This window comes from Mytilus californianus, unplaced genomic scaffold, assembly GCF_021869535.1.
Source record: "Mytilus californianus isolate M0D057914Y unplaced genomic scaffold, xbMytCali1.0.p SCAF_8, whole genome shotgun sequence".
Taxonomy (NCBI): domain Eukaryota; kingdom Metazoa; phylum Mollusca; class Bivalvia; order Mytilida; family Mytilidae; genus Mytilus; species Mytilus californianus.
In genome coordinates this window covers 8,936,926-8,954,146 of record NW_026262734.1, presented here as the reverse complement: position 1 = coordinate 8,954,146, position 17,221 = coordinate 8,936,926, and the positions used below count along the sequence as shown (strand labels likewise).

Below are 17,221 nucleotides of genomic sequence, written 5' to 3'. Positions count from 1 at the left end.
GGGTTATTCGACTGACTGTTGATGGTCGAGTAATTTGTTACGACAACATTGCAACAATGCAACACAGATGTCTTGGTGACGAAAAACATCGTTATATTAATACAGAGACAACATTTCTATGGTGCAGTCTTCCGTAACAATAAGTAATAGAATTGAGAATAGAAACGGGGAATGTGTCAAAGAGACAACAACCCAACCAGAGCCCAAGGCCACCAACGCAGGTAGAAAATGCCGCACCCAGAGGTGGGCTTCGGCTGGCCCTAAACAATAATGTATACTAGTTCAGTGGTATATTTCGGCAAAATGGAGCAAAAGATAAACATAGTTAAAAAATAAGTGCAATAAATATCTCATTCATACGTATATTGCACCTATATTGATAAATGCATGTTTTAACAGATGTTGCAAGACATATAATTCAGTGTGGTTATCGGAATAGGCAAAATATTGACTTTTACCGTAATCGCAGAAGAGATACTTTTCTTCTGTTCTTAACTCGTCAGTTTTTCCACTTAATAGATCATGGGTATTGATGTATTAATAACCTATTTTATAATAAGATTTTATTTCAATCTGCCCCACTGTAAATATCAAGAATACATTCGGAATTTACAGATTCATGTTCCAGATGGGTACTCAATTACCTTAAATCACAGCTCAAGGCGATAATAATTTGATAAAATGACAGTGTTATTGGTAATCTTAATACTGAGCAACAGAAACCTCACCAACTCAAATGTGTCGTAAGGGTAAACAGATCCTGCCCCACATGTGGTTTACGTCGTCTTGCGTATTGCATATGCAAATTTGGTGAAAAGTCTAATTTAATGATATCACAATCACAGAAAAGAGGACGGAATTGTTGCATCGATCCTTGGCAATCTGTGACACACATAATCCATAACGGTCAACTAAATCAAAATGACGTCGTACACGAGTTGCATGTCTCACTTATAAATATGATATGTACATCGACATGATTTCTAAATCAGGAAATAGTTTGGGTTTTCAGTAGTTGTTATCATTTTAATACGATATTTTCTTATATAAAAATTAGGAGATGTGGTATGATTGCCAATGAGACAACTATCCACCAAAGTTCAAATAAAGTGGATGTAAGCAATTATAGGCAACCGTACGGCCTTCAACAATGAGAAAAACCCATATCGTATAGTTGGCTATAAAAGGCCCCGATATGAAAAATATGAAACAATTCAATTGAGAAAACTAACGGCCTAATTCATAACAAAACAATTTACGAAAAACAAATATGACAGACATGAACCAACGACAACCACTGAACTACAGGCTCCTGACTTGGGACAGTCACATAAAGAATGTGACGGGGTTAAACATTTTTGTGAGCGCTCAACCCTCCCCTAACCTGGGACAGTGATGTTACAGCACAACATAAGAACAAACTATCAAGATCAGTTGAAAAAGGCTTAACTCATCAGACCGATATAAAGAAAAACACCAAACAAAAACACAGACAGGACGTGGCAGGGTATATATCCATCCCTCATCCCTAACAACAACAAAAAAAAAAGCTTGTTTATGAACAAAAGACAGTATCCAGATCAAAATTTTGAAAATATTTATTGTTATTTTTCCGTATTTTACTGATAAATGGACTTGGTTATTTCAAAGCTGAAAATAGCATGTTTAGTATAACCCGTGTTATTGTTGTCCATAAATTTAGTTTTAAAGAATTTAGAGATTTTTCAGGGCTGACTTTTATTGTTCGTTCTATGTACTTTATGTTTTAATTAGTCCACTTATAGAAATTAAAAGGTGAGCGTCGAATACTCAACAAACTAAGTTAACCCCACAATATGGTCACGTCTCTGTTCCCAGGAAGGAGCCTCTTGAGTGATTATACTTTGTTTCATGTATTTGTCTTTTCCATTTTGATGTTGACGGTAGGCTTTGAGAGTTCGTGTTCAATTGATTTGTAAATTTTCTAGGCTTAGGGTTATTTAGAGCTTAATTTACAGATTGTATTGTCTATTGTTGATTGATTGATTGTTGCTTGTTTAACGTCCAATGACAAATGTTGTAAGCACATTCCAGACGAGAACAAATGGATAATTATGGGTAGGTTCTGCAAGATAGGTATACCGGGATAAAAGGTGGAAATTTGGACTGCACTGGAAAATAAGGATATGTTGGACAGGTGTACAAATTTTGCTTTGCAACACCACCTACGGACCACTCAAGAGGACGAGTTCTTAAACGTGCAGAGAGTATGTCCCCATTTCGACTGGACGTGACTGTGTATATGTACATCCCGCTCAGCCAAACGAGATGTGTATTTTTGACAGGGTCCGTTATGCATTGCTATGTTTCCGTGGCAGGGTTTTGGTTTAGTTTGATAATTTTTGTTAATTATTTTAATGTGTTTTCAGTTTTTGATTCTCAAATAGATAGATATTGAGAATCATTTCGGAGACATTATTTGTCTGTTAGAAAATGATATACTATTGAAAAAGTAGCGACTATATAGACCTCGACTATTACTCTCCATGTGGAATTACGAATTACTGGGTATAACCATATATCAATAATCAATCGCCAACAGCCCTCCTCTTTTCTCTCACGGGGATCCGCAAATCAAAATGCAAAACATAACGCACATCCACGACTAAACTCCTAGTACGGATTTCCCTGAGAAGTTTTAATAAATATGTTGGACTCTGAACCGCGATGGTACTCCGAACAGCAGTGCAACGGTTGGACGCTGACGTGCTAAGGCGTTTTGGCGCTATCTTGTTGATAGCTACACTGAAGTGCGTGGTGGTAACGCTGAAGTGCGATGGCCTACATAAACTATATTTGCAATGACTTTTATGTCGATGAAGAAGCCAACTTGTTTTGACTCAGTTTTTCGGATTTTTAAGTTAATGAAGAGCTCATAAACTTTTAATACTATGGGAAACGGGGAGTGGTTGTTAGAGAGGGGAAAGCGTATTTGTTTTTCGAAATCTACAAAAGGTTCTGTTTTTACGTACAATGGAGCGTGGCAATCTCTAGATACACACGGGTCCGCAGACAGACTCTTCGTATTATAAATATTACAATATTACGGTAAACGAGGAACTCATGAAAGGAACAAAGTAAAGATAAAATGATAACGCAACATTATGTTCACATGCAGAAAATCAAAGAGGACGATCTCTCACATAGCATGCAACTGTATGACATACATTGATAACAACGAACGCAAATTTATCTACTAACTTTAAAAAAAAATCTACTTCTCATAACAATTGCAGATTTTAACTAGCCATCACGCGTCATGCAGACAAATACACCAGCGAACGGACCATCGCACTTCGGCGCAGACAATCGCACTTCAGCGCCCTAGCTTACACCCGAGTCCTACATATATATGACGGATTCCATTTACAAGTAACTTGAAATATTGATATTACAATCCTTGAAATAATAGTAATTTAATCAGAAAAAAGTCGAATGTTTATTTGCTTTTGTTTTTATATTTTGATGGTCTGATTAAAGGGTGGATCAACAAAAATACCATTCAAAGTAAGATTAAGACATGCTTTTCCTGATATTTTATTGTACATGTTCGTTCATTCGTGTACTTTTTAGCTTACCTGACAGAAAGGTTCAGTGTGAATTTGCCATCACTTGGCGTCTGTCGTCATCGTCTGTTAACTTTTACAAAAATCTTCCTCCCTGACTACTGGGCCAAATGGAACCAGAATCATCCTTAGTGTATCTACACATGTAGTTAAAAGATGTCTCCGATGATGCCGCTACTAACCAATATGGCCGCCAATAATAAAATAATATATAGGAGAGTCTCCGAGTAAAAACGAAGTTTTGACTTTTGTCTTGTAAACTTCTTTCGATAGAGAAAATCTGTCAAGGTCAGAAAGACGAGATCTACCTGTCTTCCATTTTTAAAAAGTAAGATATTCCCTATCGGAGTTTTTGTCCTTAAACGACGATTATTACCAATTTTTGCGATTTTGGCTATTATCTTGAAAATCATAATTGATAAAGTGAAACTGAAAATGGCACACATTACCATCTGGACGAGATCTGTATGCGAATAAAGCAATAAAGCAAATGACCGAAATCATCAGTCGATTCCGTCTGGAAATTATTGCCCTTGAAAACCGATTTTTACTCATTTTTGTGTTTTGCGGAAGCTATAATAGATAGAGGAAAGGATCTACAAATAAGTTAACATAGCCGATAAGGAGAAACTGAAAATGACAATAATGATCCGTAGGACAAGATCTACAAATAATAAAACATGGCTGAGTTGTATGCTACTGATCGATTTTAAAAGGAGAGGGTTGAGATAGATCTAAAAAAGAAAGGTTCGACATAGAAATATTGTCCAGATGTATTTCTTCCGTCCAACAGTAAAACCCACGCTAAAAAGGATAACTGTTTGGCTAATGCGGGATGTATAAATAAGCAGCAACGTCCGGCCGGAATCGGAACGTCATATTCGATGCTTCAAGCAAGAGAGTACCAACGGCTTTGTATGGTTAAGAACACATAATTGAAACAACCCTGAAGCGTCCATAGGGGGCATGTATGCTCTATCCAATATACTCTCTTTGGACACTGGCAGTCTACATTTTCTGTCCTTCTTCCTTGTCAATAAACTTTGTCGATTCTGACTATTGGCATACTTGTTAATTTATTCTCGTCCTTACTTTGCTTGAAATATTTGGCACCGGATTAAAGCAAACAACATCAAAATACAAAGAAGATTTTATCTTTTCCCCTAACAAAACCTTCATAACAATTACAAATGAGAATATGAATATGTAACTTAAGCTCAATGGAAAATGAAATGACAATAATGAATTTTAAAAAATTCAAAACCTATGCTGGTATGCGATAATAGAAAAAATATTTTGTCGAAAATATTATTTTTTATTTTTAAATTTGCTTAGAAACTTATTCTGTACAGGCTTTTTGTCTTCTTCTTCATAATCGTCATCATCGTCATCATATTCGTCGTCCTCTGGTACAACATTATTGTCACGTGCATACATATTACCATTCGTCGTTCGCCTACCCTGGAGTCCAGAAATCATAGAGTTTTGTCTGTTTCTGTCGTTAATGTATGCATTCCATTCTCCAAGTCCTTTCCGAAAGTTAGGTGTTATTTCATATGTTCTCGTTTTCTTCGTTGCTATAATAGATAAACATGCATGCACAATATATACATTTTGTATCTCAAAGAAATGTACAATTCATATAAAAGAATTATAACAAAAGACGAAAAATTAGAAAAAGATACTTAGCATTTGTAACTGCATATAATGACACCTTATTCGATACATTATCGGTTTATAAAAATTATAGTCCTCTGCTTGGCAGTATAAGACGTTTTTTTTTTGTTTCATCAATCTTCCAACAGAAATAATCTGTGTATTTGATTTTTTTTTCAATCAATTATACTATCGAAAAATTTCCTTATTGTCAAAGAGTATATGGCATATCTCTAACCTATTTCAAAAGTTAGGCAAAAATTCATACTAATTTTGTCTTTTTATTTTTGGCCATGGCGTTGTCAGTTTGTTTTCGATCTATGAGTTTGAATGTCCCTCTGGTATCTTTCGCCCCTCTTTGTACTTATTGACATATTATTGATAGTTAACACATTTTATAGTATGTTGTATGATTAACAGAACTAACAGTAATATTTAGCGGAACTGGTAATAATATTCAACATAACTGGCAGTAATATTCAACGGAACTTACAGCAGAATTCAACAGCAACAGGACTGACAGTAGTATTCAATACAAATTACAACTATATTCAACGGAACTAACAGTAATATTCAACAGAGCTGATAGTAATATTTATCAGAACTGACAGTAAAATTCAAAGGATTTGATAATACAGATATGAAACTAGAGGCTCTAAAGAGCCTGTGTCTCTCACGTTGGTCTATGTGCATATTCAACAAAGGACACTCTCCAACATTGTAGATGAGAATAGAATTCATGGCAAAAATCTCTGTTTCGTTGATCTTGTATTGCTGATAATTTATTCTGTTCAGTTTCTATCTATCTTCCTTAGTTTTTGCTCAAAACACAAAAGAAGGTAAACTAGAGGCTCTAAAGAGTCTGTGTCGCTCACCTTGGTCTATGTGCATGTTAAACAAAGGACACAGATGGATTGATGACAAAATTGTGTTTTGGTGATGGTGATGTGTTTGAAGATCTTACTTTACTAAACATTCTTGCTGCTTACAATTATCTCCATCTATAATGAACTTGGCCCAGTAGTTACAGTGGAATATATTTTGTAAAAATTTACAAAAATTTACAACATTTATGAAAATTGTAAAAAAATGACTATAAAGGGCAATAACTCCTTAAGGGGTCAATTGACAATTTTGATCATGTTGACTTATTTGTAGATCTTACTATGCTGTACATTATTGCTGTTTACAGTTTATCTCTATCTATAATAATATTCAAGATAATAACCAAAAGCTGCAATATTTTCTTAAAATTACCAATTCAGGGGCAGCAACCCAACAACGTGTTGTCTGATTGGTCTGAAAATTTCAGGGCAGATAGATCTTGACCTAATGAACAATTTTATTCTGTCAGATTTGCTCTAAATGCTTTGGTTTCAGAGATATGAGCCAAAAACTGCATTTTACCCTATGTACTATTTTTAAGCCATGTCGGCCATCTTGGTTCGCGGGCGGTGTCATCGGACACATTTTTTAAACTAGATACCCTAATGATGGTTGTGGACAAGTTTGATTAAATTTATCTTAGTAGTTTCAGAGGAGAAGATTTTTGTAAAAGATTACAAAAATTTACGAAAAATGGTTAAAAATTGACTATAAAGGGCAATAACTCCTTAAGGGGTCAACTGACCATTTTGGTCATGACGACTTATTTGTAGATCTTACTTTGCTGAACATTATTGCTGTTTACAGTTTATCTCTATCTATAATAATATTCAAGATAATAACCAAAAACGGCAAAATTTCCTTAAAATTACCAATTCAGGGGCAGCAACCCAGTAACGTGTTGTCTGATTGGTCTGAAAATTTCAGGGCAGATAGATCTTGACCTGATAAACAATTTAACCCCATGTCAGATTTGCTCTAAATGCTTTGGTTTCAGAGATATAAGCCAAAATCTACATTTTACCCCTATGGTCTATTTTTAGCCATGGCGGCCATCTTGGTTGGTTGGCCGGGTCACCGGACACATTTTTTAAACTAGATACCCCAATGATGATTGTGGCCAAGTTTTGTTTAATTTGGTCCAGTAGTTTCAGAGGAGAAGATTTTTGTAAAAGTTAACGACGACGGGCGACGACGGACGACGACGACGAACGACGGACGCCAAGTGATGAGAAAAGCTCATTTGGCCCTTTTGGCCAGGTGAGCTAAAAATATCCTCATTTAGGGGCAATCACTCCTATAAAGAGTGACAGTCTACTAACTATATCAGCAAAATTTGACTTGTTAGTAGATCTTGACTTGTTGATCATTTTTTTTATTTAAAGTGTCTATTTATCTATTATTATTTTTATCATATAAGGCAAAACGCAAAAATAGTGAAAATGCTATTAAAGGGCAATAACTCCAATAAGGAGTCGGCGGACGATTTCCTCCATATATTCTTTATGTAGATCTTGTCTTGCTGATCATTTTTTGCTTATTTAAATTTCAATCTATCTATTACAACAATATAAAAGGCAAAAATGAAAAAAAAAAAGGTAAAATTTGTCATTTAAGGGCAATAACTCCTGTAAGAAGTCGTCGGACAGTTTTGACGTATACGGACAATTGGTAGAGCTCAACATTCTGAACATTTTTGCCCTCGTCAAATTTTCTATTTTTATAACGATTTTCAATATAATAGACAAAAATTGCATTTTATCCCTATGTTCTATTTTTAGCCATGTCGACCATCTTGGTTGGCAGGCGGTGTCATCGGACACATTGTTTAAACTAGATATCCCATTGATGATTGTGGTCAAGTTTGGTTCAATTTGGCCCAGTAGTTTCACATGAGAAGATTTTTGTAAAAGTTAACAGACGACGACGGACGCCGGACGACGGACGATGGACGCCAAGTGATGAGAAAAGCTCACTTGGCCCTGTGGGCCATGTGAGCTAATAAGGGATACACTAATACAAGCCGCTTTCAAGTTGCAAACTAGAGTTGTATGTAACATAAGTATTTGTAATTCATAATCTTAAAATAATAGTATGAATGTGTTATACCTTCTAGGTTAGGCTGGATATTTATAATCTCTGCAGGCATATTTTCCTTATGAATGATCCATGCTGTTAAGTTTTCTGACCAAGTGTGCTTTAAAGAGGGGGAGGGTAGCTCGGTAAAAATGCAGTAAAACTAATTTTGGAGCCTAAATTTATTGGGCAATAATTTCCAATACACTGATAGAAATATCTAGTAGATGTACTAGCTTACTATAGTAAAGGAGAAATTTTAACGAATACATTTAGAGTCTTTCTAGTTGAAATTACTAGTCTTTTTAGTTTATTTACTAGCTCTTCTAGTAATTTTATTTTCTGCTTAGTAAGTTTCACTAGAATGGTTAGTTATCCATTGGACAGTTAGTTTACTTATTTGCCTAGTAAATTTTACTAGGAATTGCTTTGAGTGTATATATCTGGTCTGGTTAATATCATAATACAACTGTTTTGTAATAATTTTATAAAACATGTCACTTAAATGCTATTTGTAATAATCATTTGAGTCACTAAAAGTAATTCATACTTTTTGGAACCAAATTTCGAAAATAAAGCTAAGAACTGTGAGAAGGGACCCTCTTTCAGTAGTTTAACATGCTTTGGCTATAAAATCAAAAATCAAAAAAATTTCCAGTACTCCAAAATGCTATCTCAGCAGAAAAGAAATACCTCTGAGATCTAATAGTAAAAGCAAACGCGTTCCTTTTGTGCTGTTTTAAATTCCGCACGGTGTTACCATTAAACAACATTCTTCTTTTGCATAGGAAGATAAGGAAACAGCCGTTCCAGTAACAGTTGTATAACATCATGAACATTCGGGTTTACGTTTAATTATGGAAACATTTAGTCAGGTTTATGAAACAAAGATCTAGAGTTAAAGGTTAAAAAGGAACTAGTTTAGATAGCGGATGGGTGTGACAAAACATAATTATATTGAATAGCTTATTAAAAATTTTACTCGGATCTCCAAAGTTTAATAGTAGTTGGCATCTTAAGGGATCACACTTTTTAGATTGAATATCGTGTTAATTTTATTCTCTGTATTCTATTCATAGTAATAGAAGCCATGTTGACTAGTTGGTGAAATACATATGATGTAATTTTGAAACGAAACATTCTAAGGATATCCGATGATCCTGGTCAAGTTATGTCTTATAGTTCCAATGGGTTATACCGTTGAGAAAAGTGTGTTTTTTTTAATTAATGGACGACAGATCGAAAGACAACATATACAAGAAGAGACTGGTATGGATGGAAGCCAAAAAATGGCATTATATCATATATTCAATACCCTTTTCCAATAAGCGATACAAAAAGATACTCGAAGCCAAAAAATTTAAATAAACCAGATTAATAAATTAAGTCTAGAAAACAATATTCTTATAAAAGACTTATCAACTCACCTGTATCATAATAATGACCTTTAAACCTTCTAGGTGACGAATCATAACCTTTCATCGGTCGTTTATTTCGTCGTTTTTGAGTTTCATCATAATTGTAATTATCCTCATCGTTTTCGTCACTTATTTCATCTACTTCTGATGTATTACTTTTATATGTGCGTGTCTTTTTCTGACGACTCAGGAAAGGGCTTTCTGGTAACGGTGGTAGCGAGTGTGCCACAGATCTGGCAGATAAACGCTCACGTGATGGTGGAGGAGGAGGGGAGTATCCTATACGTGGAAGGGTTATAGGCATTCCTTTCATAAGTGGTCTAGATTCCGGTTTCTTTTGTTCTTCATCTTGTTCCATAAAATCTAACAGTCCTGCGAAAGGAGTTTCTTTGTCTTGTTTCTCTTTCATAGGCTTACCTTTTGGCTTTTGGCTCTTTTTGGACACACTTTCTCGCTTTTCTTTTGAAATTTGATTCGTTTTCCTGTCACTTTGCCGAGTATCTTTATGATCCGGTTCACTGTACTCGTCGTCGTAATCCGTATCAGGATCCAGGTTAACAGGTTTAGGATATCCAAGCACAAAATTTGTTCTTTGAGGCATAATACTTTCTGGATCTGGTCCCTCAAATTCGTTCCTCCAGTCATTTGCAAAATTATAAACCCCAGCATGAGGTTCACCCCTCAAACCGCTGTGTTTACATTCTAGTCCTTCATATAACATGGAAGATATATGTTTATTACTGCGTTTTGGAAAACAACTACACGGTTCTAGCCCATCGGAAATTTGAACGCGAGGTGCTTTAACACGACCTCTTGACCTTCCATTGTCAGAATATATATCGGAATAAATAGAATCAACTTCATCTTCGTCGTCTTCTTCATAACCAATGTCGCTCCTTCGTGATTTCGATTTTCTTGAATTAGATTTTATAAATTTATTCCTATTTGACACTGAACCTCGTACATTGTCATACACGCTATCTTTATTCTTTATTTTACTTTTATTTTCAAGAGTTAAAGCATCATCCATCCAGTTTGCCATTTAAGAATCGGTTTCACACAGTCACTTCTTCAATAATTATATACAAGATCAATATACAATGAAATGTTTATTTTTTGGTATTCGGGGGGATTAGTTTTTGTTTTTCATTTCATAACATATAAGATTAAATGATTAAATGTGAATTTTAATTCAGCTTAGTAGAAGGTCATTACAAATCCCGTCAGCATGATGTTTACTTGTATGACCCCACGCATGCATAGTCTTAAAAGGAAGACATGCAGAATGGTAATCTTATTGTGCAGAATGGTAATCTTATTGGCCTCCACTGCACACGCCGTGGATGACAACATAATTATTTATATTCGTCAATTCTATGTAGAACAGTTTGTTATCGTGTATTGTTTGCCATTATGTAACGTCATTTTGTTTTGACAATTTTTACAGGAGTAAATAAATGTGACTCTGACATTTTTTGACAATTGTAACGCAATGCCATCTTGTGAACGCAACTTCTAGACAAGTTCCATAAAAAAAACTTTCAAACCGCGTAGGATTGTTCGTCATCATGTGTAGTTGTCTTTTATGTACCGTCATTTTGATTTGACAAGTTTTGAAGGAGTTAGACGACTGACTATTTTCTAGACTATGGCAGCTGTTTTCTATTCGTTTGATGTGTTTGAGCTTTTGATTTTGACATTTGATAAAGGAATTTCCGTTTTATTTTGGATTTCCCTTGGAATTCGGTATTTTTGTTATTTTACTTTTTTTCATAACATGACGACACCTTGTGAACGGAACTCCTATAAGACCGTGTGATAAAAAGCTCTGCGATACGTTGTGATATTGTTTGCTATCATGTATAGTTTGACATATATAATACACAGTATTATATGTCTCTGGTTTAAAATACTATGTATACCGTCATCTTGATTTGACAATTTTTACTGAAGTTATAGGACTTCGGCCATTTTTATGACTATTATAAGTTTTATAACTTAATGACACACAACTGCTATTAGACGTTTTACAGTTATCTTCCATACTTGGTATGACTGATTGTCATTGTGTTTAGTTAAACATACTCTACGGTCATTTTGATTTGACAATGTTTTTGTTACTTACAATTGTAATGAACTATGGTGATTTTCTAACTATTATAACACAATGACACTTCGAGAACGCAAATCTTCTGAGACTGTTTGGCCTAAAAGCTCTCATACATACTAGTACTACTATATAGGATTGCTAATCGTCTTTTGAAGTTTTTCATACTTTAATTTTAATTCTAATTTGACATTTTCTGCTGGAGTTATTGGTCTTTGTCCACCGCCTAGCTATTTCATCATACTCACACCCTGTGACTGAATTCCACAAAACACGGTTGCGTCTCTTTCCTCAAATAAACTTCACTTTTTGATTTTTTATGATGTTTAGTTGATAACCAATTTCTGACAAGTAACGTAATGTTTTCTGTATCATAGGCAAACCTCAATCAGATAGAGGCAAACCAGTAGATACTTGTTTGCTTTGACCTTGACGTAATCACCTCAAAATAAATATAGGGTTCTTACAAGTTTGGCAAAGATACTGGTCAAAAAAGGAGGAGATAGGATAAGAGCTATTGTTTGGTCCATGACTAGCAAAAAGGTTTAAATTACTCAAGTCTTTCAAAATTACGTTTATTTTGTTGGTTTAATCTGGACACTTTACTGATGTTCAGTGGTTGTCGTTTGTTGATGTGGTTTATAAGTGTTTCTCGTTTCTCGTTTTTTTTTATAAATATCAGATCGTTGGTTTTCCTGTTTGAATGGTTTTACACTAGTCATTTTGGGGGCCCTTTATAGCTTGCTGTTCGGTGTGAGCAAAGGCTCCGTGTTGAAGGCCGTACTTTGACCTATAATAGTTTACTTGTACAAATTGTGACTTGGATGGAGGGTTGTCTAATTGGCACTCATACCACATCTTCTTATATCACTTTACTGCAGAAAGGTTACTTGTGATCGAACTTGTGATGTTACTATGACGCCATATTAAACGTGTCGAAATTGATACCAACGGTGTTCGCTCCTCTTGTTTATGAATTTTTGCCAGATATTCAGAATCCTCTGGTTTTATCCATGTGGTGCCATTAAAACATTTTGCCCGCAAACCCCTACTTTTCTTTTCATTATTTTATTACATATAGTTTTAAAAGCCATATTTGAAAATCTTATAAAATCCTTGTAATTTTTCATAGTTTTTGGAAGAAAAAAGGTGACAATGTTAAATGAATGAAAAATCTAGAGAGAATCACTTCCCACCAAATTTTTAATGGCTTATATCTTGAAAACAAGCACACAGACCCTTCATTTTTTTCTTTTGTTTCAGTTCCTTTATTCATATACTTTCAATTTATAAGTTTTTAAAAAAGCTTGTTATTTTGAATAAAATGCTCCGCTGGGCGCAGCTTGATACGACCGCAGAGGTCGAACCCTGAACAGTTGGGGCAAGTATGGACACAACATTCAAGCTTGATACAGCACTGAATTTGGATTGTGATTAAATATTCGACACAGCATAGGTTTCTGACACAGAATGAATGTGGTCTAAGAACTTAAATTTTTTTTAATTTACCTATTCAAACCATATCATTATTATTTGCTTTTATATATAAATCAGAAATAACCAATTTAAAATGGAAAATTTTAAAGAAAAAAAAAGGAAAAAAATATCCCTCCCCAAATTTTTTTGAACCCCCTTATGATTCATCTCCCCCAAACTCAATCCCAGCCTTCCCTTTGTGGTATGGTACCTTGCAGTACAATTTCAGAGAGATCCATACACTTGAACACGAGTTATTGTCTGGAAACTAGAAAAATGTTTGTTTTTAGGCCCCTTTTTGGCCCCAAATTCCTAAACATTTTAGGCAATTATCCCCAAACTCAAGCCCAGCTTTCCCTTTGTGATATGGAACCTTGTAGTACAATTTCAGAGAGATCCATACACTTACACACAAGTTATTGTCCTAAAACTAGAACAGTTGTATAAAAATGCTTGTTTTTTGCCCCTTTTTGGCCCCTAATTCCTAAAATTTTGAGGCAATTACCCCCAAAATCAATCCCAGCCTTCCCTTTGTGGTATGGTACCTTGCAGTACAATTTCAGAGAGATCCATACACTTGAACACGAGTTATTGTCTGGAAACTAGAAAAATGTTTGTTTTTAGGCCCTTTTTTGGCCCCAAATTCCTAAACATTTTAGGCAATCATCCCCAAACTCAAACCCAGCTTTCCCTTTGTGATATGGAACCTTGTAGTACAATTTCAGAGAGATCCATACACTTACACACAAGTTATTGTCCTGAAACTAGAACAGTTGTATAAAAATGTTTGTTTTTTGCCCCTTTTTGGCCCCTAATTCCTAAAATTTTGAGGCAATTACCCCCAAAATCAATCCCAGCCTTCCCTTTGTGGTATGGTACCTTGCAGTACAATTTCAGAGAGATCCATACAATCGAAAACAAGTTATTGTCTGGAAACTAGAAAAATGCTTATTTTTGGCCCCTTTTTGGCCCTTTATTCCTAAACATTTTGGGCCAATACCCCCAAACTCAATTCCAGCTTTCCCTTTGTGATATGGAACCTTGTAGTACAATTTCATAAAGATCAACACACTTACACACAAGTTATTGTCATATAACTAGAAAAATGCTTATTTTTGCCCCTTTTTGGCCCCTTATTCCTAAAATTTTGAGGCAATTACCCCCAAACTCAATCCCAGCCTTTCCTTGGTGGTATGGTACCTTGCAGTACAATTTCAGAGAGATCCATACAATCGAACACAAGTTATTGTCTGGAAACTAGAAAAATGCTTATTTTTGGCCCCTTTTTGGCCCTTTATTCCTATACGTTTTGGGCAATTACCCCCAAACTCAATTCCAGCTTTCCCTTTGTGATATGGAACCTTGTAGTACAGTTTCATAAAGATCAATACACTTACACACAAGTTATTGTCATAAAACTAGAAAAATTCTTGTTTTTTGCCTCTTTTTGGCCCTTAATTCCTAAAATTTTGAAGCAATTACCCCCAAAATCAATCCCAGCATTCCCTTTTTGATATGGAACCTTGTGGTACAATGTCAGAGAGATCCATACACTAACACACAAGTTATGTCTGGAAGTTACAAAAATGCTTATTTTTGAACCCTTGTTGGCCCCTAATTTCTTAACTGTTGGTACCATAACCCCCAAAATCAATCCCAACCTGCCTTTTGTGGTATTGAACCTTATGGTAAAATTTCATAGAGATCAATTCACTTAAACTAAAGTTAGAGTGTGAAAACTAATGTGTCTTCGGACGACAGATAGCTGTTTTACTCATAGTTTTTGGACTAAATAGATATGTGCCAAGACTACCATGACAAAACGATATTTTACTCACAATACTGTCTTTGAACAAGACATTTAAGAGCATTTAAGTAGCAAAATATCTTTTTGGCAGTTTTGAAGTACATTCTAGAGGTTTGAAGCTCTAGTGCAAATATGTAAGACAAGATTCAATTAAAGGAGTTCACTTCTTCAAAAAAAATTATATATATAGCATTCAGAAAATTAGTTTATACAGAATAACAAACAAACCTACCACAAAATTCTTCAAACAATTTTCCAAGGAAAAGAAAAAAAATCCAAAATGTCATTTATCATTAATACAATGTCTTTTAAAAATCTTTTAAAAAATGAGTTATTTTCCTTTGTACAGAAATGGAATAATTCATCAAAAATTGAATTCTTGGGAAAGGGCTATAACTCAACAACGAGATAAGCTACAATCGTAAAAATTGAGCTTGACCTTCCTCTAATCACAGGAAACAACATATCTAAATTTAAAAAAATTTCGTGAAAGCATTTTCATGTTAATGAATGGAGACTGTTTGGCAGTCGCCCGTCCGCCTGCCGTACATCCTCAAATCAATAACCGATTTTTCCTTCGAAAATCCGGTTAAAAATATAAATACTGATGTCTGACCAACTAATGTCATATGTATGAGTGGCTGTTCATGTCAAAATAACGATACTTACATCATGATAGTTTTTCAATCGTGATGGTTTTAAAAAGTATCCCGATGCTTTTAACAACTATCATGACACTTATCAAAAGCATCATGATACATATAAAAAGTATCATGATACAAGTCTGCAGTATCATGATACTTGCTCAAAGCATCATGATGCAATTAAACTGACATTAGCATCGAGTTGGAAGCCTAAAGCATCACGATGTAAGTAAAAAGCATCACGATGGAAGTTAAAAGCATCACAATGTATGTTAAAAGCATCACAATGTAAGTTAAAAGCATCACGATGTAAGTTAAAAGCATAATGATGGAAGTTAAAAGAATCACAATGTAAGTTAAAAGCATTACGATGTAAGTTAAAAGCATCACGATGTAAGTTCAAAGCATAATGCTGGAAGTTAAAAGCATCACGATGTAAGTTCAAAGCATAATAATGGAAGTTAAAAGCATCACGATGTAAGTTAGACGCATAATAATGGAAGATAAAAGCATCACGATGTAAGTTAGACGCATAATAATGGAAGTTAAAAGCATCACGATGTAAGTTAGACGCATAATAATGGAAGTTAAAAGCATCACGATGTAAGTTAGACGCATAATAATGGAAGTTAAAACTATTATGATACAAGTCAACTCACAAGGGCGCAATGTCCTTTTGCAGCTAACCAATCAAAGCAATTCTTACAACTTTCGAGCCGATTGTGTAGAAATGAGATTTGGAACAAGATGGCCGTCTTAGCATTTAATGTTCCAACATGATGTTTTTTACTTCCATCGTGATGCTTTTGACTTATATCACGATGCTTTAAACTTCCGACATGATGCTTTTAACTTCCATCACAATACTTTTGAATTCAGTCAGTTGAATTGCATCGTGATGCTTTGAGCAAGTATCATTATACTTTAGACTTGTATCATGATACTTTTGATAAGTATCATGATGCTTTTGACAAGTGTCATGATAGTTGTTAAAAGCATCGGGACACTTATCAAAACCATCATGATGGAAAACTATAATGCTGGAAGTATCGTTATTTTGACATGAACGGCTACTCATACATATGAACGCCTGAATGATGTTATTTTGGTAGATTTTCGAATTCAAGGGACCAAAAAAGTGGCCTTATCATACCTTCTCATTTTGTCCAGAAACCAAAATGTTGACGTCAGGACATCAGGACCTCATTCATCATATCATAAGATGAGGTCTTAAATACATACAAGTATATCAAGCTCTTAATTGTCCAAGAAAAATCAAGTCGAAAAAGCACTTAAATCATAAAATATGACATGACAACTTTATTCCCTTTGACTCACATAGATTACAATTTTTGTGTAGTTTGTTTTAGTTTTCTTGTTATTTAATGTATTGCCTTGTTTTCTGATTGCCCTCCACCATTTCCTCAAACCATAACATAATTTAATACACAGAGATCAAAGTAGACATATTTTGGCATCCATTGACACTTCAGATTTCTTGCCATATACACATAAATTCATATCTACACAAATTCTATGTATCTGAT

General features: G+C 34.7%; 1 protein-coding gene across 1 annotated transcript; it reads right to left on the bottom strand.

Annotated features, from left to right (window-relative positions):
* Positions 1-4,880: 4,880 nt before the first annotated feature.
* LOC127710568 (uncharacterized) lies at positions 4,881-10,714 on the bottom strand. The gene is made up of 2 exons (XM_052216517.1): positions 9,650-10,714; positions 4,881-5,182 (listed from the first exon to the last, which is right to left on the bottom strand). The coding sequence occupies exons 1-2, from the start codon at positions 10,680-10,682 to the stop codon at positions 4,914-4,916; spliced, it is 1,302 nt and encodes a 433-aa protein (XP_052072477.1). The 5' UTR covers positions 10,683-10,714; the 3' UTR covers positions 4,881-4,913.
* Positions 10,715-17,221: the final 6,507 nt, after the last annotated feature.